This window comes from Pelobates fuscus, chromosome 6, assembly GCF_036172605.1.
Source record: "Pelobates fuscus isolate aPelFus1 chromosome 6, aPelFus1.pri, whole genome shotgun sequence".
In the NCBI taxonomy this organism is placed as follows: domain Eukaryota; kingdom Metazoa; phylum Chordata; class Amphibia; order Anura; family Pelobatidae; genus Pelobates; species Pelobates fuscus.
The window spans coordinates 71406967-71430974 of NC_086322.1; the positions used below are offsets into that span (position 1 = coordinate 71406967).

At 45.0% G+C, this 24008-nt stretch overlaps 1 protein-coding gene across 1 annotated transcript in view; it reads right to left on the reverse strand.

The window, feature by feature from the left end:
- Positions 1–10484, reverse strand: part of DHX15 (DEAH-box helicase 15) — a 34317-nt gene extending 23833 nt beyond the window's left edge. The window contains exons 1-2 of the mRNA XM_063457844.1: positions 10313–10484; positions 2201–2543 (exon numbers count right to left, since the gene is read on the reverse strand). Coding sequence (XP_063313914.1) covers positions 2201–2543; positions 10313–10377 — 408 coding nt within the window. The 5' untranslated portion in view covers positions 10378–10484. The remainder of the gene's footprint in view (positions 1–2200; positions 2544–10312) is intronic.
- Between the last annotated feature and the right edge of the window lie 13524 nt (positions 10485–24008).

Sequence of the window (24008 nt, forward strand, 5' to 3'; positions counted from 1 at the left end):
CCTGTGCGGCGGGTGGGGGCCCTAAAATTATCAATGAGGGGGGGACCTACTGTCCCCCCCCCGGCCCCCACCCCTGTGCGGCGGGTGAGGGCCCTAAAATTATCAATAAGGGGGGGACCTACTGTCCCCCCCCGGCCCCCACCCCTGTGCGGCGGGTGGGGGCCCTAAAATTATCAATGAGGGGGGGACCTACTGTCCCCCCCCCGGCCCCCACCCCTGAGCGGCGGGTGGGGGCCCTAAATTATCAATAAGGGGGGGGACCTATTGTCCCCCACCCCTGAGCGGTGGGTGGGGGCCCTAAATACAAAGGGGGGGGGGACCCTAGTTAACCCTCCCCCCCCCCCCCCCCCAAAAAAAAAAAAAAATATCTCCCTACCTACCCCCCTCACCCTAAAAATAATGAGGGAGGACCATTAACTAAAAACCTGTAAAAAAGAAAAAATGAGCTAAAATCAACTTACCATTCGATGTTTTCTTTCTTCTAAAATCTTTTCTTCAGCCCAAAAAAGGGCAAATAAAAATCCATAATAACCGACGCAATTAAAAAAAAAAAAAAAAAACGAGCGCAAAAAAAAATAATCCATCTTCACCCATGGAGGGCTCCGCGCAGACTGAGCTCCGCAGGGTGGGGAAGGCTTATAAAGCCTTGCCCCGCCCTGCAATTAGGCTAAGAACACTCTGATTGGTGGGTTTGAGCCAATCAGAGTGCTCTTTGTCATTTTACAAGCGTGGGAAAGTTCTTTGGAATTTCCCCACGCTTGTAAAATGACACAGAGCACTGTGATTGGATGGTTTCAAGCCATCCAATCACAGTGCTCTGTGTCATTTTACAAGCGTGGGAAAGTTCTTTGGAATTTTCCCACGCTTGTAAAATGACACAGAGCACTGTGATTGGATGGCTTGAAATCCCCTAATTATCCCCTTATCGATAATTTTAGGGCCCCCACCCGCCGCACAGGGGTGGGGGCCGGGGGGGGACAATAGGTCCCCCCCTTATTGATAATTTTAGGGCCCCCACCCGCCGCACAGGGGTGGGGGCCGGGGGGGGACAGTAGGTCCCCCCCTTATTGATAATTTTAGGGCCCCCACCCGCCGCACAGGGGTGGGGGCCGGGGGGGGGACAATAGGTCCCCCCCTTATTGATAATTTTAGGGCCCCCACCCGCCGCACAGGGGTGGGGGCCGGGGGGGGGGGGGGGGCAGTAGGTCCCCCCCCTTATTGATAATTTTAGGGCCCCCACCCGCCGCACAGGGGTGGGGGCCGGGGGGGAGGAGAGTAGGTCTCCCCCCCCCCCCTTCAACCACTATTGTGGACCGTAAGCGTTCAGCTGAAGCCACGCCCACAGCAGTGCTGACAGGCTATCAGCACACAAAGCGCGTTCACAGTGCTTTGTGTGCTGATAGCCCGTCTGATGCATTCACCCAGAATGCATCGGACGAGAGGCCTTTTTAGGGCCTCTGAACTCGGAAGTCCCTCTGGTGGCCGTCTGATTGACTGCAACAAGAGGTGTTCCAAGCTTCCAATGTAAACACTGCATTTTCTCAGAAAATACAGTGCTTACAAGAAAAAGGCTCCGGGTAGCTGTAGCACTCACCTGAACAACCTCATTAAGCTGAAGTTGTTCAGGTGACTATAGTGTCCCTTTAATAGAAATGACATGTGCAGTGGAGGTATGTAAAAACAAATGTACATTCCCAGACATTCTAAGTAATCAGTGTCACTATGTAAAAAATACTCTGTGCATCCCATGATTCCCTGAACATTGTACACATTGGCAAACAGAGGACATTTTGCATTTTTATTGTAGGCTAGGACAGACAAGTAATATGTAACTTTAAAGTGACACTACTGCTTGCTGGAGTTCTTTGGGGGTTAACTACACATCCTTTCTGCCTTACTTTATGCAAGTGTCAATTTCAAGAGAAATCCCTTTAGTAACACCTCAGCTGTCAAGCAAAGTTGCGAATCATTGGTTTTAATACTTCTCTAGAAAAAGCAATTTTGGCATATTACAGCATATACCCAATGTGCCCTGTTTTGTCCAAGAAGCTGAATGGAGACAATAGTTACATCTACATAAAACTATATGGAGTAAAAATAAATAAAGGGGGGGGTGGGGGTGGAACCACTACAGATTGTTATTTTGTCATCTCCATGCAATAACCTAAAACAATTATCAGAAAGCACAAATATTACATACCTGTGTAGTTTTTCCAGAGCCAGTCTCTCCAACCAAAACAAAGGACTGGTTCCGTGCTAGGATATCGGTGAACCGTTCCTTGTATTCCCAAACTGGTAGCTGAAGTCGCTTTTTTAATATATCATAGTATCGTGGGGTGTGTGGTAGGTTTGTAAATGGGTTAACGCCTTGAGGAAGTGCTGCTGGTTTTACGGGTGGTATCCCAGCTGCTGTGATATAAGGTGTATTTGATACACCCCTGGAGTCTTTATCTTTGTCCCTATCACGTTCACGGTCTCTCTCTTTGTCACGATCCCTATCACGATCCTTTGATCGGTCATCTCTTTCACGTTCTCGCTCTTTCCTGAAATGCAAGACAAGAGTAAACACTTGAGTTCTAAGCTACTGCCAAGCTTAAACATTACCATCACAAACATTAGCACATAATTTTATTTTTAAATTTACTGTATACAATTCAGGGCTGCCCAGCAGGTAGATCCCCAGCTGTTGTAGAACTACAACTCTCCCGATGCTGTCATTCTAAAGGCATGCAAAGCATCATGGAAGTTGTAGTTCCACAACATCTGGGGATCTACCTGTTGGGCAGCCCTGGTGTAGAACACCGTTACTGTGAATGCAGGGATGTACTTGGATGAAGTGTCAGCATGTGGGAGTACAGTGTAAATTTATGCAGCTGCACGCATGTATTGGATAGGTTCACCTTCAAGACTGGTTTCAGAGTTATACATTAGATGTTACTTCCCAGTTCATATTCTTACATTAGATGAAATGCCAGGGTTCCCTACTGAATCCACACAAGTTTAGCTTAAGATTCCCAGAGCCAATTTAAGCTGTAGTTTTGGTGCTTAGAGTAACTCTAATATACAATTATTTGAACAGGAGGGAATTCTTTGAAAGGATTCACAATAGTATCAAGGTATGCTACTATTGTTTTCCCAAGTAATTGGTTGCTGAGCATCACTAGTAGCGTGTAATGTTACATACAGATTTTTTTTCCCCCCCATCAGCTATAAATATCTCACTAAAGGTTTAATTATACAGAGAGCTTCAAAGGTTTAGCATTAAAATATCAACATATGTACACGAAAAGGACCAAAGAGAGGAGGGAGTTATAACACATAATTATAGTCTTTCTATAACTGTCTCCCACAGGATCAAAGGCATCAGCAGACTGGCAGATGAATGCATAACAAAGTCGCATCCAAATAAAAACGAGTGCATTAAGTATGACCATCACTGGCAGATGTGGCACAAAATATTCTAGCATCATATATCAGCAACTAAATAGCTCCAACACAGATCTCTTACGTTTGTCACCTGCATTAGACATATCTTATACAAAAAAAACTAACTTAGTAGATGGACACTGCTTTGTAACCTACAAGACAAACTATAAATAATACTGAACCTCAATTGGAAGAACATTACTTTATCCTCATGAATGAGTTTTGGTGTATAGATCATGACTCTAAAGTCTCACTGCTCAATCCTCTGCCATTTAGGAGTTAAATCAATTTTGTTTTTGTTTATGCAGCCCTAGTTACATCTCCCCTGTCTGTGACTAACACAGCCTGCATTGAAACAAAAATGGTTTAATTTTCAATCAGATGTAACTTACTTTAAAAGTGTGTATCTTCTGCTCGGCAAATTGAACTTTAATTACATACAGGGGGCTCCTGCAGGGTCTAGAAAGTTTTTAACAGAACAGGAGATATGACTTTTCTCATATCAGGAGTTGCAATAAAAGGAAGTGTAAGCATTAGTTGACTGTTTTACATGAAGTGTTTAGGAAGACTATATAGGGAGGTGTGGCTAGGGCTGCATAAACAAAGTGATTTAACACATAAATGGCAGATAATTTGGCAGTGAGACTATAGGGGCAGGATCTATACACCAAAACTGCTTAAAGGGACACTATAGTCACCTAAATTACTTTAGCTAAATAAAGCAGTTTTAGTGTATAGATCATTCCCCTGCAATTTCACTGCTCAATTCACTGTCATTTAGGAGTTAAATCACGTTGTTTCTGATTATGCAGCCCTAGCCACACCTCCCCTGGCTATGACTGACAGAGCCTGCATGAAAAAAGAAAAAAAAAAACTGGTTTCACTTTTAAACAGATGTAATTTACCTTAAATAATTGTATCTCAATCTCTAAATTGAACTTTAATCACATACAGGGGGCTCTTGCAGGGTCTAGCAAGCTATTAACATAGCAGGGGATAAGAAAATCTTAATAAACAGAACTTGCAATAAAGAAAGCCTAAATAGGGCTCTCTTTACAGGAAGTGTTTATGCAAGGCTGTGCAAGTCACATGCAGGGAGGTGTGACTAGGGTTCATAAACAAAGGCATTTAACTCCTAAATGGCAGAGGATTGAGCAGTGAGGCTGCAGGGGCATTTCTATATACCAAAACTGCTTCATTAAGGTAAAGTTGTTCAGGTGACTATAGTGTCCCTTTAAAGACGGGAAATATCTTGTCTGGGCAAAATATATACATTTTTTTTTTTAAAAAAAATCTGCAATTCAATGAGGATTAATAGTGATCTTTGATTGAAAGTAATCATACTGTAGGGCCTACTTAAAGGCAAAACTAGCAATTTGGGACACTGCTAAATATTTACCAAGAAAGCCAATAGTGCATTTCAGAAGATATATTCAGGAGCTATAATTTTCAAGGGGCATGTCCAACGTGTCCCCCCCAAAAAAACATACATACTTGTTTACTATGCATGTAATAGCAAAGAATAAGGAAATGCATAAGGTCCCAGGCTAATAGGTCATAAACATTTTGTGTTTTGTTTTGCATGTATCATAGTTTTTAACATATCTGTAGAAAAATATTCAGTTGAAGCTATAAACGCTGGCTAGAAATGTTAAAATCTGACTTTTAAAAAACGCAAAAAAAGCATTTAGGGGGCGGAGCCGAACTGCCGAGGAAAGCGGTCGCTGGAAACTAGAGCACCAGACAGCACACGACGAAAATCTAACAAATCCTGTGGAAAATAACCACCGACCCTCCAAAAACTACTGCAAAGACCCCCTAAAACAACATGGGAAAGAAAAATAAAAAAACGGGGCCATATGTGGAGGCAAGCGCTAGGCCCGACGGAGCCCAATATGGCGGCCCTCCACGGCGACAGCCCCAACCATACCACAGAAGACCAGGCCCCCGAAGAAGGGAACCGACGCTGAATTGGTAACTACAGGGGTTCTGAAGGCTCTACTGGCGGAACTCCAAAACAATATTTTGACAGACGTTAAGGCCCTCAGGGGAGAAATGCAGGGCCTGACAGGCCGCATTAGCACACTGGAGGCATCCTCACAGAGCCACCAGCTGAACCTATCGTCCTTACAGAAGGCGGTACAGGACTTACAAATGCAGAATCAGCTATATGAACACTGCTTCGCGGCCCAAGCGGACGACCGGAGACGGCAAAACTTAAAGGTTAGAGGGCTCCCAGAAGAGATACTGGAGTCCGAATTGCCGCACGTTATACAACGCATATTGGGGGCTGTATTACCTCGGGGACAGTCCGACGCCATCACCCCAGCAGACCAATTTTGGATCCCTAAACCACCCAGGGCGCCGCCTTCAGCCACGAGAGACACTATAATCACATTCCGAAATGGAAGAGATAAAACAACGTTCCTCACGGCCCTCAGGGGCAAAACCCCGCTACAGTTCGAAAATAGGGGACTGACCTTTTTTGCCGATCTATCAAATGGCACCCTAGCCTGGCGCAGGTCGCTACGACCACTCACCTCTCTGCTCCAACAAAAGGGTATCAGCTACAGGTGGCGGAACCCCAGATCTCTCGCAGTACAACAAGGCACGGACTCCCATCTGATCCACGATATCCAGGACGGATCGGACCTCCTGCGGACTCTGGGCATCACACACGACCCACTCACCCAGGAAGGACCCCCTCACCAGACCACGCCGGCACATAGCTGGGACCCGGCAACAATCAACCCGTTTATCCCGAGAGGCGCAACCCCGGTGACCTATGCTGCGGTCACCACCTAATTCTCGCACCATACCTGGGACTACACAATCCTCAGAAGTTGGATGAAAGACACCCCACTGCCTACGAGAAACCCCAACTTACTCTTGGACTTGTAATCTATAAATTGGACTTGCCAAATGGTACCCCCCCCCTCCCCCTACGACAAAGCAGGGCCTTGGCCCCTCCCGTCCCCACGAGATCCATAGATAAAATTAGTCCCGAGTGAACGGATATTTAGCGACTTTACCACCCCCTAAAAACCTACCAGCAAAGACAAGACATACCCCACTCACACACACTCCTCACGCAACCGACCAGACAGGGGCACTCAACTATCGAGGAGCTGCCAGGGGATGCAACCCCAGACGCTGCCACACACTTGACCACGCACACATACTGGATCACCCAACATATCCACCTCCACACACATCTAGACGCATGCCTACCTTGCAACAACGGGGTACTGGCCATTAAGGGGACCTGACACACACGACAATCTAGAGGGAATCAAGTAAAGAACGTCCCTACCCCACATACCTGGGCACACATCGACTTGTCCGACACGACGACTACCCCTGGGGTACCCATAACAGACTCCACACAACAGCAAGAGGGTCTACACGCTGATCCTACCTAACCTCCCACACAATATAGCACAAGCCAACCACGCTATATGTTCGGTGAATGAGATAGGCGACTGACCAGCCTACACTGGCAACTGCAGGGAAGCATCACGACACTGTCTACCACTGTAAGATTTCTTCACGATAGCTGCTAGACACCTGCTACCCTACTAAACCCCACTCCCGTGGCCTCTGCTTCCTCTGATTCCACGCAGACCACTGACCAGTAAAGTCCCCAATAAACCGGAGACCTCCCTGTGCATACCTATAACGTCTGTTTTTACATGATATTGTTATTATCGTTATTCTTTATGCTTACAGTTCTCTCAAGTTTAATTTTCTTGCCTGTAACAAGTTGAGTGGGAGATATATATATATATATATTTTTTTTTTTTTTTTTAAGTACCCGGTCAATTAGCTACCTACGTACGATCTGGGCATGTCCTAACACACCATCCTAGGACTCAGCTAGCCACAAGCGACCTCGAACATTATGCCCGCTCTGGGTTAAGCCTACCCTGCCTGGGCTGCATATTTTGTAAGACAGATGGGACAACTCGATATGTTTAATTATAGTTCTCATTATTGTCTTTTGCCTTTTTCTATGTTTTCTATTTTTGTGTCCCATTCACATACCTCACTGACCCACTCCCAGCTCGGATAACTGACATAAGCATCAATACCATATTCAGGTGGGACACGCAGGATGCAATATATGAGAGCTATGTTCCAATATGCTGTTACAATACTTTAAAAAAAAAAAAAAATAACAGTGCAGTATGCTTTGCATTTCCATACTAACTAACATTGTTTTATGTCAATTACCGATATACCTATGTTTACCCATATCATTGCTAAACGATGTCTTAATTACTGCACTGTCAAAAATAAAGAATTAAAAAATAAATAAATGAAAAAAACGCAAAATTAGCATTTATAACTATAATGTGCCTTAACCTTTCAAAAGTAGTGTGCTGGTCAGACATTAGCCTAACTGCAAAGAAGACTAAAACAGCGGCAAAGTTTCACATGTTCATTATTGACAAAACAAGTAGAAGGCTGTTCACTCTGCAGGATACATACAATGTGAAAAGTAGTTGGTTACATCTGCACCATCACTACATCTGTTAAATGACTCATAGCTAGGTAGCGCTTTCCCATATTCTTGCTCAATACGGATTTTCCAGCCATCTCAAGGGAAACACTGGTCAACATAGCATGTCAAGATGTGTACTACAAAGACTTAGGCCAAACGTGTGGGTTGATTGCTACTAGTGCATGGGGCAGGGGGAATCTGTGTTTTCTGGAACAAGGTAACTTCTCAAGCAATGTATAAAGAGGGGTGCACAAAAACTGGAATTAAAATTCTACAGTGATTTGTTCACTATGGTTTAGTAGCATTCTGCAATATGATATTCTTTAAATTTGTGTTCAGTGTTTTGGGTATGTATGCCTCTCCAAAATGTAGGCAACGTATTCCAGTGCTTTAAATATACACTTATCGGTTACCTGGCGCCCTAAGTACTGATATGCCCGTTCCAAATGTGGTAACCCACTTTTTTGGTTTCTAACCTAGGGTATAAACAAACCCTATCACAGGAGTATTGGAATAGGATGATGGACATTTGGGACTACATGTGACGCAGTCATTTGAGCTTCAGTCAGTAGTGTCAGATCATAGTAATGCAACAATCCCAGTGTAAGGATTTAGCTATATTTAGGAGGGCTGCAAATTTGACATGTCTAGAGTTGTGTGCCAATGTAAACAGCATCACAGATGCCATGGGTGTCCAAGCAGTCACACTCGCATACAATGTAAGATGCATGGTCCAAAGGCAATTGCACACAATGCTGACTTTATTACAAGATGCTGTGGCCTAATCTTGTCAGTCCTGAGCAGAGATGGAGCATGCAGTGCACTCTGTATATAAAAACATGAGCAGGGTTCTCCAAATGTTGTCCCTCCAGATGTTGCTGAACTACAACTCCCATTATTGTTTGAATGAAATAGCCATAGAATCAGGAGAATTGTCGTTTAGCAACATCTAGATGGCCAGAGTTTGGAGAAACCTGAGGTTGAGCATACAGTGCAGCCTGCAGTGTGCTCTTTATATAGACACACAATTCTTATATAGAGATGCCTGCAGTGTGCTCTTTATTATATAAACATGCTTCCTACACAGTGCAGCCTGCTCTTTATATAAACATGCTTCCTATAACTTTGTAGTGGTTTCTATACAGAGCAGCCTGCTCTCTATATAGACAAATGATTCTTATATAGAGCAGCCTGCAGTGTGCCCTCTATATAAGCACCTGATTCTTATATAGAGCAGCCCGCAGTGTGCTCTCTATATAAGCACCTGATTCTTACATAGAGCAGCCCGCAGTGTGCTCTCTATATAAGCACCTGATTCTTACATAGAGCAGCCCGCAGTGTGCCCTCTATATAAGCACCTGATTCTTATATAGAGCAGCCCGCAGTGTGCTCTCTATACAAGCACCTGATTCTTATATAGAGCAGCCCGCAGTGTGCTCTCTATACAAGCACATGATTCTTATATAGGGCAGCCTGCAGTGTGCTCTCTATATAGACACATGATTCTTATATAGGGCAGCCTGCAGTGTGCTCTCTATATAGACACATGATTCTTATATAGGGAAGCCTGCAGTGTGCTCTCTATATAGACACATGATTCTTATATAGGGCAGCCTGCAGTGTGCTCTCTATATAGACACATGATTCTTATATAGGGCAGCCTGCAGTGTGCTCTCTATATAGACACATGATTCTTATATAGGGCAGCCTGCAGTGTGCTCTCTATATAGACACATGATTCTTATATAGGGCAGCCTGCAGTGTGCTCTCTATATAGACACATGATTCTTATATAGGGCAGCCTGCAGTGTGCTCTCTATATAGACACATGATTCTTATATAGGGCAGCCTGCAGTGTGCTCTCTATATAGACACATGATTCTTATATAGGGCAGCCTGCAGTGTGCTCTCTATATAGACACATGATTCTTATATAGGGCAGCCTGCAGTGTGCTCTCTATATAGACACATGATTCTTATATAGGGCAGCCTGCTCTCTATTTGGACACATGATTCTAATATAGGGCAGCCTGCTCTCTATTTGGACACATGATTCTAATATAGGGCAGCCTGCTCTCTATTTGGACACATGATTCTTATATAGGGCAGCGTGCTCTCTATATAGACACATGGCTCCCATACAGTGCAGTGTGTTAGCTCTCCCATACAGTGCAGTGTGCTCTCTATATAAACACATGTCTCCCATTCAGTGCAGTGTGTTAGTTCTTTCAGCATGCTGCCGATGAGGCCTAGCCCGGCCTGTCTCTCCCGCCATGTTCTCCCCGCCCCCCCAGCTCCGGCTATGGACTGTGAGACGGACAAAGACACCCTGGGCCTGTGGCCCCCTCCCTCTCTCAGTGAGACCCTCCCCGGCCCGCTCACCCCTCGCTCCGTTTCTTGCTGGGAGCGTAGTCATCGCCGAGGTCTAGCCGGTGCCGCTTCGACATGGCCGCCAAACGCTCTCCTTCACCGGGACTCGTGCTACAGCTCGACACCAGCCACGCGCCGCCGCCGCCGGATCACGTGCTGAAAAGAAGGGGAGGGGGGGGGGGCGCTCGAGGGAGGCAAAGAGCAGCGCAACGACACCGCGATTTACGGCGTCTGCGCAGTAACAGCAGCAAAGGGGGAAAGGGGGCGGAGAATCGCGCGCACTAAGAAGCGGAAGAAGAAAGGAGGGCTGTGATTGGCAGTTAAGGCCGCTCTGTTAGAGAGCGCTCGCCTCTTTCCGATCGAAGCCGAGTCGAAGAGTTCCAAACGCTAGAGCATAAACGTGGTAGTTTTCCCAGTCGTCTAGTTACGCTATGGGCTTTAGTGCAAAGAGCGGCAATGGCAGTGTTTACAACCTAGTGGTGTCGATATTGTATTGAATACCATCTGTAGGAAGCGCAACGGTTCGTTTGTAAAGATTTGGAAGCTTCTAGAGACGGCCGAGCGCTAAACAACAGAGACTGAACATGGGGGACAGAAGCCATTTTGTTGGTGGGAATGTGATTGTTCCTGTAACATTTCGTAATTGTCTATTTTTTTTTTGTTAAATTACCTTCTTTAATAATATTGTAAAGCGCAAATAAATTGGAGCTATATAAATGCCAATAATAATAATAATAATATATAAAATTAACATGACAAACTAGGGACTACTTTGTCTTTTGGTAAAGCCTGAGATTGACAAAAGACAGCGCTCCACCATAAGTTTTTGTCCAATCCCAGCAAGTGTCACAAGTGACAACAGTGGGATTCAGCCACGCTCGTCATGAGACGCAATCTATGAAGGATCTTGCGCATGCTCGATAAATCACTAAGGCATCTTCTGGCAAATTAAATGCCAACAGCCAAAAAAGACCTCCATGAAGAAAATGGCAGCCACCGTGAAGGACAGCTTAAAGGGACTCTCCAGTGCCAGGAAAAAATATCTGCTTTTCTGGCACTGCAGGACTCTACAGTACCCCCTCCCCCACTCGGTGCTGGGTCAGGCTCCACCCAAGCTCCTCCCCACCAACGTCAGCCGGCGGGGGAGACCTAATGCGCGTGCGCGGCTATTATACAATGCTTTCCTATTGGAATTTTGGCGACGCTGGAGGTCCTCACGTAGCGTGAGGACGTCCAGCATCGCTTTAAAACACTTTTCGTGTTCTATGAACACAGAAGTCCCTCTAGTAGCTGTCTGGTAGACAGCCACTAGAGGAGGACTTAACCCTGCAATGTAAATATTGCAGTTTATAAAAACTGCAATAATTACACTTGCAGGGTTAAGGGTGGTGGGAATTGGCACTCAGATCACTTCAATGGGCAGAAGTGGTCTGGGTGCCTGGAGTGTCCCTTTAAAGGGAAACTCCAGTGCCAGGAAAACAATCCGTTTTCCTGGCACTGGAGGGTCCCTCTCCCTCCCACCCCCCAATTGCCAGTTACTGAAGGGGTGAAAACCCCTTCAGTCACTTACCTGTGGCAGCGGCGATGTCCCTCGCCGCTGTCTCCTCCTCCGCGACGCTCATCCCTGTGCTTCCGGTGGGCGAGACTGATCCCGCCCACCGGCCGAGGAGACCTAATGCGCATGCGCGGCAATTCCGCGCATGCGCATTAGGTCTCCCCATAGGAAAGCATTGAAAACTATTTTCAATGCTTTCCTATGGGGATTTGAGCGACGCTGGAGGTCCTCACACAGCATGAGGACGTCCAGCGACGCTCTAGCACAGGTTTCCTGTGCTATGGACAAGGAAGAGACCTCTAGGGGCTGTCTAGTAGACAGCCACTAGAGGTGGAGTTAACCCTGCAAGGTAATTATTGCAGTTGTTAAAAAACTGCAATAATTACACTTACAAGGTTAGGAGTAGTGGGAGTTGGCACCCAGACCACTCCAATGAGCAGAAGTGGTCTGGGTGCCTGGAGTGTCCCTTTAAGGTAAGTAAACCTACCTTTCACGGCACTCTGCGGTCACCGGATCCTAGCCAAAGATGTCACCTTCATTCAAGATCCCAAAAGTGACAGATCCACTTTAAAGATAAAATATTCCAATATATTAAAAGGAAATCATAAATAAAAATATAGCTGCTATAAGATGTGCAACAATCCCTAATGCGACTGTGCTATTTTCATACTGAAGGACAGTATATACCTTAGCTGCATGAATTACTGTAGTTAATCACATGGAATCCCAAAATAAGGGGGTTATAAAAAATTACAAAATTGGGACGTGTTGTCAGTTAGCTCCGACACAATCCAGCTAAAATAATCGTCAAACTACTGAGAACTGCTGATGCCCACATTGGACACAGTGGCTTGAACACAGTCAATCGACTACCCACGTGAACAGAGCGGCACCCGAAATCGGTAATGTCAGCAAGGAAGCAGAGCCGTCTGGACATATGGCCTGGCGGGTGCAGTGACCTGCTGTCTGGGAAAAGCGGCCGATCTCCCGGCACGGGATCCGGTACACGCTGCAGACCTCCTGCCAACCCGCAACCCCCCCCCCCCTATGGACCGGCGGGGGATATCCCGGTCCCCACTGGGGAAGCCTCACCTCCGTGAAGGACATCTCTCAGTGGACCAGCAACCGTATGGCGCATCCAAGATGGCCGCCGAGTCGGATTACGAGAACATCTCAGACAGCCCAGAGACCCAAGCTTGGAGAATACAATTTGAGCACAGATTTAACATGGTGTGCCAAGCATTTTGGGACCGAATCCAGAAAAGAGCTCAAGACACCGCTCTCTCTACAGAACCAGAGACCCACACCCCTACTGGAGAATGCCTACGCCACGCTGGGCCCGGTGCCCAACGGAAGGGGAAGCCTGCCAACCGCACTAGCAGACCAAAGCATGCTCCCAACCCGAAGCCATCTAGGGCGGGAAACCCGGGGCAAAGAGAACGGAAGCCTCTGATACAAGCAAAGAGGACGCGGCCCGAAGCACAGACGCCGGGAAAAGCCAAGCACGGGTGCCGCGACCCATCTCAACCCTCCAAGCGGACACTGCAAATACAAGCTACCATACCACCCCGCAGAGTTATCGGATGAAAATGGATCGACTGACCCGCGAGACCAGCTCGCAGACACTCCCGGCTGTGAGCTGCACCCAGCAGGAAACACCATTGGGACTGCCCGTGCTGCACTCCACATACCCGAATGCATCTTTAACTGGTTGCCGCCAGACGGTGCCATGATGAACTGGCGGTCTTTAAAGCATGTCCCGTAAGCCACTGTAGCCTGGTCTGTTATAATATGTTTATAATGTATTGACCTGGTATGTTTCACCCAACTTAGCACAGAGAAGGGAGACTTTCTTGTTTCTGTGAGCCACAGATGCCGGTTAGCAAAGAAACCAGATGACACAGTTCCCTATGTCAGCTTTCTGTACCTATGCCTAATAGCTTAGGATACACATAGAGTGTGGCCTGGCCGCAGACTAGAACAAGCTCGACCACCAGCCAGCCACATCCCCTGAGACCCCTGTAACACACACGCAGACCTCAAGGCAGCAACATAACTGTGCACTAAATACTAGTTGACCTTTGCACTAACATAAGCATGAAAGAAAACCTGTAGTCTCGTCTCCACTGCTTAGTCTCCATACCAGGCTACAGATATACCCAAGTTTTGTTTTATGTTATTACTATGCAGTTACGTATATGCCATTAACCTATCTACTAAATACATAAAAAAAAAGTACTAAGAACCCTACAACTAGACTAAGCTTGTTTCCTTTAAATCACATATTTCTTCACGTGTACCAAGAATAGAGCAACACCGCATGCTAGGATTTTTATTTTTTGTATTTTTACATGCTCCACTCAAATTTATGCTTCACTATAAATATGCAAAGTCTCAGCTACACCAAAGCTTGTTTCCTATTTAACTAACAATCAGCAAAGTATTGAAGATATATGTACATAGCTTGTTTTACCATTGTATAAATATAAAAATACGCTGAGAATGCAATGCTTTCTATGTGACTTAACCTATAATATAAAAATTGTGCAAGTACTAACCTAAACCCTAATGCTATAACTGTTTCTCGAAAAGCATGAGGATTGCCGGGTACCACATGCCCGCTTGGTATATCTCACTGCACTGAAAAATAAAGAATAAAAAAAAAAAAATTACAAAATCAGTTTCTCTGCAACTTTCGATTTCTTTTTTGGATTTGTTTTAGTTCCTGATGATGTTGATATAGATTTCTTTTATGCAAACCAATAAGTTTGAATGACTATCTGTTCCTGTCCAAATTAGAAATAATAAAGTTGCGTGCACGCTGAAGTAAATTCACACTGACACGAGGTTCAGGTTAAATGAAAGAACTTCAGGAAATTTAATGGCATCTGTTAAAAAGTGGGTGCGCAGACCCTTATAAAGGCATAATTACATCACTAAAGGAATTCAAGATAACAACAAGTAAACATTATTAATTGGTTTAGGTGTTAAGTGGTTAGTTAAATGCCCTCCCGACTGGGTGTATGTCTCTAGTGTCACAACTGTCGTCATGAACTTCTCCTCCAGATTTCAGCGCCATCTTGCTAGCATGAGGAGTTCACTCGATGGGAGGGGGGCTTTGACAGCCATTTTGAGTAGTTGGCACGTTAGTCTTCAAGGTTAGTTCTCAAGGCTTTTAGTAACTTCACATTTTATTAAGACTAGCTGCTACAATGTTTCATTCAGCAGGAACCTAACATTTTCTGCTGACACACAATTTCTATGAACAAAGCATTCTTATAAGACTATGAGAGCATGAGAAAGAAATATAAGGGTATAGATTTAAAGGGGCCTAATAATTCTACAACAATGTTACCATTGCAAAATAAGACAAACGAGTGAGAACAAAATAGATGCAATTGCAATTTGACTTCTTTCAGAGAATACGCTCTGACTGTGGCAAAAAATTGTGTGCCTCTTTTTTTCTATACATCGGTAGCGCCACTATGTAAACGACAAAAACAAGCTGCAGGTCTAAACCTAACTCTAAAAGGTAACAATTTTCATGTATTGCCCGTGAGTATGAACCTATATGTGTCAAGGAAAAGATGGTAGATGTGGAAAACACGGTTCAGTTAATTTACCTGCCATGCAGTACAAAGACCACTAATCTCAGAGTAGCTCCTGGACAACATCTGCCATGGATTGGTGAAAGTTAAAAGGACATTGTAAACACCAAATCTAGCTCATCTTAAAGGACCACTCTTGACATCATAATCACTGCAAGTTGTTATGGTGCGAGAAGGTTCCTGGCACTCGAGTTAAGCTGAATAGTTTAACCTCAAACTCGCAAAGACAGTAGCTGATCACTCAGCCTCTCTACCACCTTTCTTCATCTGAGGCATCAATCATGAAGTCTCAGACCAGGCATTGCTAATAGGCTGAGAGCGTTCTCAACCTATTACTAGCTCCCCGAACAGGCCTGCACTCAATTACTCCTGGGGGCCCAAGGCAACTGCCCCATGGACCCTGCTGCCCTCAACAATTTAATTTTGCACTTAGGGTCAACTGATGGGCATTCAATAGCAGGGGCCCCGGTATGGTAGTTTGGCCCTTTAACAGCTTTTCTGCAGCATGGGAGGAAGTAACAGCCACAAGTCACTTCCTCCTACAAAGAAGACAGAACTGCGGGGGGAGGGAGGAAGGGGTTGGGGAGCCATACCCTAACTCCCAACAGCCCCAGGCACCACAGTGGACCTCAGGGAAGCATGTGTGTCAGTATGTCTGTCACTAGATGTACCTGTGTGTGTCAGTATGTCTGTCTGTCAGTATGTCTATCTGTGTATGTCTCTGTATGTAGTCAGTGTGTGTATCCGTGTCTGAGTATCTGCATGTGTGTCAGTGTGTGTATCTGTGTGTCTGAGAAGTTTCATATTTGTCAGTGTTTGTAACTGTCTGTGTATATGCATGTATGTCAGGTTGTGTATCTGTTTGTATGTGTATTGGTGTGTCTGTATCTGCATGTGTGTGTAGGTGTACGTGTATCACAGTGTGTGTGGCTGTATATATGTATGTATATGTGCATACATCTCAGCAATAAAACTTCAACACTACATACAAACACACTCCTGCATTTAAACATCAACACTACATACAAACAAACAAAAACATTATATATATAAACATATAAACACGCCCCTGCATTCAAACACCAACACTACACATAAATGCATGTTTGCATTCAAATGCCAATCCGACATACAAACACATCCCTACATTCATACATACTCTATACAAAAGCATGCTTACATTAAAACACACACACATTGCTCAGTGCTACATACAACCCTGCAAGCATGGGGAAATGGTAGAGCCCCAGCTGTCAAAGCATTGTTGGAGTTGCATGACAAATAGGGAACTACCTTTTGGCCACCCTTTCCAAAACAATTCTTGCACCAGGGCCCTTTCTACTTCAGTTCCGCCACTGTGTTGGGGTGGAGGGCGTCAATGGACAGGGATCGGGATCCAGGGGGCCCAAGCAAATGCTTGCGCAGGGTCCAATCAATCGGCCCTGGGTATATAATATTTTATTTTTCTATTATAATATGAACAGAGTGATTTTTCAGTCATGTGCTTCTACCCACCAGTCATGCACACTAATCTACCCTATTACAACTGCACACTCTACCACACTCCTTGTCACGTATTTCCATGCACATATCTAGCCTTCACCACATATTCACACCTATCCACCAATTCACACTCACCATTTAATCACATAACTGTGCGGAAACATACCTCAATTGATGCTCCCACTTCAAGTCAGCTACAATTCATTCCAATCAAATTCAGTATGCCCTTAATCCAGTTCAGGAGTATCTACACAAACACTTAGCAGTAGTACTAGATTGCATGTAAATGCGGCCTTGTCAACTTCTAAGACTCAGACGCGTTAATTTGAATCACCACCATTCACTTACATCATCCCAAAACTAACCAAACTTAAATGAAGCGACCTTGGCGCTTTTATTTCTTCATTAATTGGCTGGCATCCTATTGGACGCTGTGCGCATTCATCAGAGCTCTTAAACATTTTACTTTGTCCTTGTTCCTTATTTTCTATTGTTTAACCTAGCTTAGTTTCTGACATTGATTTTTCCAGTATTCCTTGTGTACTAGACCCGGGGTACATCTGACTACTATTACCCTGTTCCTGTTTTGTGCTCCAGACCCCAGCTATGTTTTGACCACAATTACCTTGTTCCTGTCAGTGTACCTGACCCCGGCTGTGTTTGACCTTGATATTTTCCTGTTCTTTTATGCCTATTAGACCCAGCTTGTTTGAGACCTAAAGTTTCAGTTATTCTGTAGTAGTGTTTAATACTGATTTCATTGTCCTCCTCCTTTTCTGAATAAACTTATATTATTAGTAGTCCGGTTACGGTCACAGGATGAATCAGATGGCTCAGACATTACAAACCTTATTACTGTGCCTCACTCTGACTCTAGTTTTCCTGTGGCTACCCAAACATTTGCACCTCCTTCTCATGAGCTCTCACCTTGCACCTCTCTAAATCTTCTTCATATGGAGGTGTGACCCACTTGGATGTTAGGGTTTTCTTAGCCAGGTGGTGACCGATTTTGAATTTAAGGTTTAAGGGGCCAAACCGAACGCCACCTGACTGCTGAAATCCATTTTTGGACCTTCCCACATGTCATCGTATTCTTGGGTTTTTATCTATTGTTTTACAATGCTGCTTAAAACTACTTTGTATTCTAAACTCTTTATTGTCGTTTCCAGGGGATTTCATATCCAGTATTTGCATGATATTTCCTTGTTTGCTCAGCCTCTAGGGCTCGTCAAGTCCCTGTATGGACTTCATCTCCATGCATTACTTGACTTACGTGTCCTCCTGAGTTCTTGTCCTAAAACTGTGTTCTTATACCTTTTATTGTCTCATTGTTGCTCAATTACCTTGTCCGTCTAATTTTGCTATTGTTTTGAAATGCTTTAGTGTCTGCTCTTTTTTTCAGATTTTTTCATATCCTTTTATGGATATTTTCTATATTCCAATGTCTGGTTTTATGTACACTATATGGCCAAAAGTATGTGAACGCCTGATAATCCTATATGAGCATGTTGTGTAAACCCCCTATAACAGCTGCCATTCTTTTAGGATGGCTTTCCACAAGATTTTGCAATGTGTCTGTTGGAATTTGTTCCATTCAACAAAAAGAGCATTTGTAAAGTCAGGCACAGATGGTGGATTTTTGTGCCTTACTAATTCCTTGTTCCGTATTGTATGGCATCCAATACAGTCAGTTCTACACTATCTGGTTCATGATTTGTGCTGCAAGTTCCTTTTACATGTGTTTGTGTGCGTTGCATGGCCGTGGTGTATAATCACAATGTGACTTACAAGTGTTGCAACAATAATGCTTGCTTTGCTTTTTTCCCCCAAGCCATTCTCTGGTTTTTTCTTTGATTTTGTATTTTGCAGAGGAGCCTCCAGAGGGAGCTGGTGTTGGTAGCTTTTCCCAATCCATTTCACTAGTTTCACTGGCTCTTTTTTTCCTGTGCACATGGGAAGGCCCGAGTGCTGTTTTTTTTTTGTTAGTATTTTTGTATAACACTCGCTGTCTCTCAACCAAACCTGTTTATTTTGCAGCTGTACTTAGTACCTAGTCCCTTTTGTGTTATATTCACCTGCACCAGAAATAAATCTGTCTAAGCGTAGCATTTTATGTAATTCATTCTGCATCCCTGTCCTACAATATCTATATTTGTTAGATCTAGATTTATACAGAATACTAAATAAAGAGATAGCTATTAACTAAAACAAACAGGGGTGTGGCTTGGAAAAAAAAACCCTGAAACCGATCTACTTCATTTAAGGGGCGCTCTAAGCACCATCATTTCTACAAGTTGCTGTAGTTGTTATGGTGCCAGCATGCCCCTGGTGCATTACCCTGCTCAAAAACTGTTTGATATAGAACTGAGTGGCTGAGCCAGGGGCACAGGGGGCACAGCCTACTAAGGCCGATTAGTGGCTGCACAGAGAGATTTTATTTATGTTCCCCCAATTAGTATGTATGTATGCTTTTTCAAATATCTGAAAATGTCATCCCAATAGCAGCAAGGCAGTGCTGCAGCATACCTATCTCCTTCAAGTTTACTTGGGCTCATCAATGCCAACACCTCTGGGGCTTTGCTAAACACGATTTGCACAGATTAAAATAACATTAATTAATTAGTCTAGCAGATTTCACAAAAGACAATGGTCTTTTTTTTTGTTGCAACTATTTGTTTAATGACTGGGCAAACAGTGTCCCTAAATTCGAAGCACTGGCTGGTATAAGCCCCATACATGTAAAATAGGATTATATGCCTGTACTATATTTACTCATTAGCTTGCATGCAGATCTTTCTCCATTTACACTCATGAAAGAAAAGGAAATTTACCCTATAAAACAACACATATGAAAAGCAGTAATCCTACATCTGCTAGACTAATTATCCACCATTCACAGCCATATGCACCATACAATCAACAAACAGCTACTTCCTCATTTTAAAACATGCTCCAGGAATGATCTAATATCAACCCTAAGCAAGTCACTTTTCAGGTGACATAGTTGTGGCATCGTAATAAAATGTTCTCGGATACTTTTCTCCAACAATATATGAAGTAACACTATAGTGTTAGGAATGCAAACCTGTATTCCTAATGCTATAGTGCCCTATTGTAGAGTAGTTTTAGATCTTCCCCCTCATTTTCAGTATAATAACCTGAAAAAAAGGTTTTTACTTACCTCTTCTCCAATGCAGAGACTCCCCTGGCGCTGCTGGTTGCTTTGCCTCCACAACATCATTTGGCTCTCGAGCCATTGGCCAATTTCTGCTCCCCATAGAGGATGCACTGGAAACCAAAGCACCTGCATGGCAAGTGCCACGCACGCTTACATACTGTTCTCAAAAGTTTGCATACCGTGACAGAAATAGTGAAATTTTGGCACAGGTTAAAATGGCGATTAAAGGTTAATTTCCCATACCTGTGGCTTTTTAAATTGTAATTAGTGTCTGTGTATAAATAGTCAATGAGTTTGTTAGCTCTCACGTGGATGCACGCAGGGCCAGATTAAGAGCCCAGTGGCCCGGTGCTGACAATTATGATGGGGCCTAATTACAGAATCTTATCGACCAAAAACAATCATACCTCCCAGGCATCATGTATCTGATGGAGATGGTGTTGGAGGAAAACTCAAAGGATGCAGCTATAAGAAAACACATACTCTATGCTAATCTCTCTCTAATTTATGCTTTCATCTTTCAAGTAAATCCATAGCCCCTAACAGCAGTGTCCAGTGAAGCAGGAAGTCAATGGGCGGGGTAAAAGGGTGTGCCACAGATACGAATCACGTGACCAGAACTGCTTAAAGTGGCAAACATGCCCAAAAAGGGAGCATGTCTGTCCAAAGAATTTGAAGGACAGCCTGGCATGAATGCATCCTGAGTTTGACATAAATGCATCAAATGATGCCCCTACTCCACGCTTTCTAAGGACTGCCCCCTAGCACTCGCTGGTCCACTTGTCTCCTTACCTTCTTACTAGTAGGCAGAAGCTTCTGGTATATAGTCTGGGACAGAGTAAAGGTGTAGGTAGCGAGTGTAGAAGAATGGGGACATGCCACAGTGTTAGAGAGACCAAATTCTGCATTACCTTAACTAATTTTATTGTCAGCCAGTCCACACAAGTTTTGTTCCCATACATCCCTCTTAAGCTTCCATAATTAAAGGGAGACTCCAGGCACCCAGACCACTTCTGCCCATTGGAGTGGTCTGGGTGCCAACTCCCACTACCCTTAACCCTGCAAGTGTAATTATTGCAGTTTTATAAACTGCAATATTTACATTGCAGGGTTAAGTCCTCCTCTAGTGGCTGTCTAGTAGACAGCCACTAGAGGGACTTCTGTGTTCATAGAACACGAAAAGTGTTTTAAAACGACACTGGACGTCCTCACGCTATGTGAGGACCTCCAGCGTCACCGAAATCCCCATAGGAAAGCATTATATAATGGTTTCCTATGGGGAGGTCTAATGCGTATGCGCGGCCATTGCCGCGCATGCGCATTAGGTATCCCCCGCCGGCTGACGTCGGCGGGGGAGGAGAGTAGGAGGAGCCTGACCCAGCGCCGAGGGACATTGGCACTGGACTCCGGTAAGTCAATGAAGAGGTTTTAACCCCTTCAGCAACTTGGGATGGGGGGTGGGAGGGAGAGGGGCACTAGAGGGTACTGCAGTGCCAGGAAAACTAAGAGACATGGGGACACTTAGAGACCTGGGGACACTGAGACGCTTGGGGACACTGGGAGACATGGGGGCACTTGTGGATACAGACATGGAGACACTGGGAGACATGGGGACACTGAGACATTTGGGTACACAGACACAAGGGACACAGAGACATGGGGACACAGACAATGGGAAACTAGGGGACACTGGTTGACATGGGGACAACGAGACACTAGGGACACTGGCTGGGAGACATGGGGACACCGACACTTGGGGACACTGGGAGACATGGGGGCACTAAGACACTAGGGACACTGGGAGACATGGGGACACTGAGACACTAGGGACACTGGCTGGGAGACAGGGGGACACTGGGAGACATTTGTGGACACTGGGAGACATGGAAACACTGAGAAACTAGGGACACTGAGAGACATGGGGACACAGACACTGGGAGACTAGGGGACACTGGGAGCCATGGGGACACTGAGACACTAGAGGCACTGGCTGGGAGACAGTGTCTCCATGTCCCAATGTCTCAGTGTCTCCCAATGTCCCTGTGTCTCACAGTGTCCCCATGTGTCTTAGCATCCCCATATCTCCCAGTGTCTCAGTGTCCCCAGGTCTCCCAGTGTCCCTTAGTGTTTCAGTGTCCCCATGTGTCCTTTAGTGTCTCAGTGTCCCCATATCTCCCAGTGCCCCCATGTCTCCTTGCTCCCTTTCCCCCCATCCCTCACTTACCTGAGCTGTAGGCTGTCTCAGCTGTCTTGACTCTCTGTGCTGTGTAGCTGCTCCCCCGCGGATTAGTGAGTAGAGAGAGGCAGGGAGGGAGATGCTGTAACATCCTATCCCTGCCTCTCTGCACACACAGTGACCCCTACTGACCGGTGCTGGTATTGCAGAGTAATCTCTATTTATACTGAGAAAAATATCTGCATTTGTATTGCCGGTATAACTGCAATACCAGCACGGCCAGGCATAACATATAACATGATAATTGCAGCAAAAATAAAATACTGGCAGACAATTTGCATTCTTCTGCACAAAGGTCACGTATGGGACTCTCTTGGACATTCCAGCATGACAATGACCCTAAGCACAAGGCCGAATTGACCAAGTTGGTTACAACAGAAGAAGGGGAAGGTTCTGGAGTGGCCATCACAGTCTCCTGACCTTAATATCATGGAGCCACTCTGGGGAGATCTCAAACGTGCTGTTCATGCCAGAGGATCGAAGACATTGCATGACATGGAAGCATTTTTCCAAGGCAAATTAGCATCTATACTTCCTGCAAGAATTAGGGGCCTCATAGACAAATATTACAAAAGACTGCATGCTGTCATTGATGCTAATGAGGGCAATACACAGCATTAAGAACTAAGGGTATGCAGACTTTTAGACAGGGGTCATTTCATTTTTTTTCTTTGTTGCCATGTTTTGTTTTATGATTGTGCTATTCTGTTATTGCCTACAATTGAATATGAATCCCATAAGAAATACAAAAAATGTGTTTTGCTTGCTCACTCATGGTTTCTTTAAAAATAGTACATATATTACCAATTTTCCAAGAGTATGCAAACTTTTTAGCACAAATGTCTGCTTTTCAATGGAAAACATTGAACTGAAAGCTTTTCTATGAGATGCAACATCACACAACAGAGTTTTAATCGGGCGTTGTAAAGAAAGTTACTCTAGTGCAGGGCTCGACAAATCCCAGGAGCCAGGTCGCCATGGCGACTAAAAATTTTGCCCTGGTGCCTGGAATTTGCCAGCTCTCTAGTTAGTGTGGTGGGCGAGGGAGCTTTGACAGCAGCCATCACATATTGGAGCCACCCTGGGCAGCATGGAGGCGGCCTGGTGAGGCATCAAGGAGGCGGCCTCCCTAAGAAGAATGGAGCCGGCTGCAGGAGCATTGTGGGCAGCGCACGAGTGAGCAGTACTCTGCCTGCAGCTCTTCTCTGCTCCCTCGCACTGTCTAAAGAATATGAGAGAGAGCGTGAGGGAGCAGAGAGGAGCTGCAGGTAGATTACTGCTCCCTCGTATGCAGGAAGAGAGCAGCCCCACTGGACCCCAGGGGAAGACCCACTCAGCTCTCCCAATGGTAGGGAGGCTGAGTGGTTTTCAATTAAAACAAAAATGTGTGTGTGTGTGTGTGTGAGCCTGTCAGAGTGTGTGTGTGAGCATGTTAGCGTGTGTGTGAGCCTGTCAGAGTGAGTGTGTGCGTGCCTGTCAAGAATGTGTATGTGTGTGTGTGTGAGTGTGTGTGTGTGAGCCTGCCAAGAGTGTGTGTTCTTGCGAGCCTGTTGTCAGCGTAAGAATGTGTATGTGCCTGTCCGTGTGAGTGAGTGTGTGTGAGCCTGTCAGAGAATATGCTTGTTTGT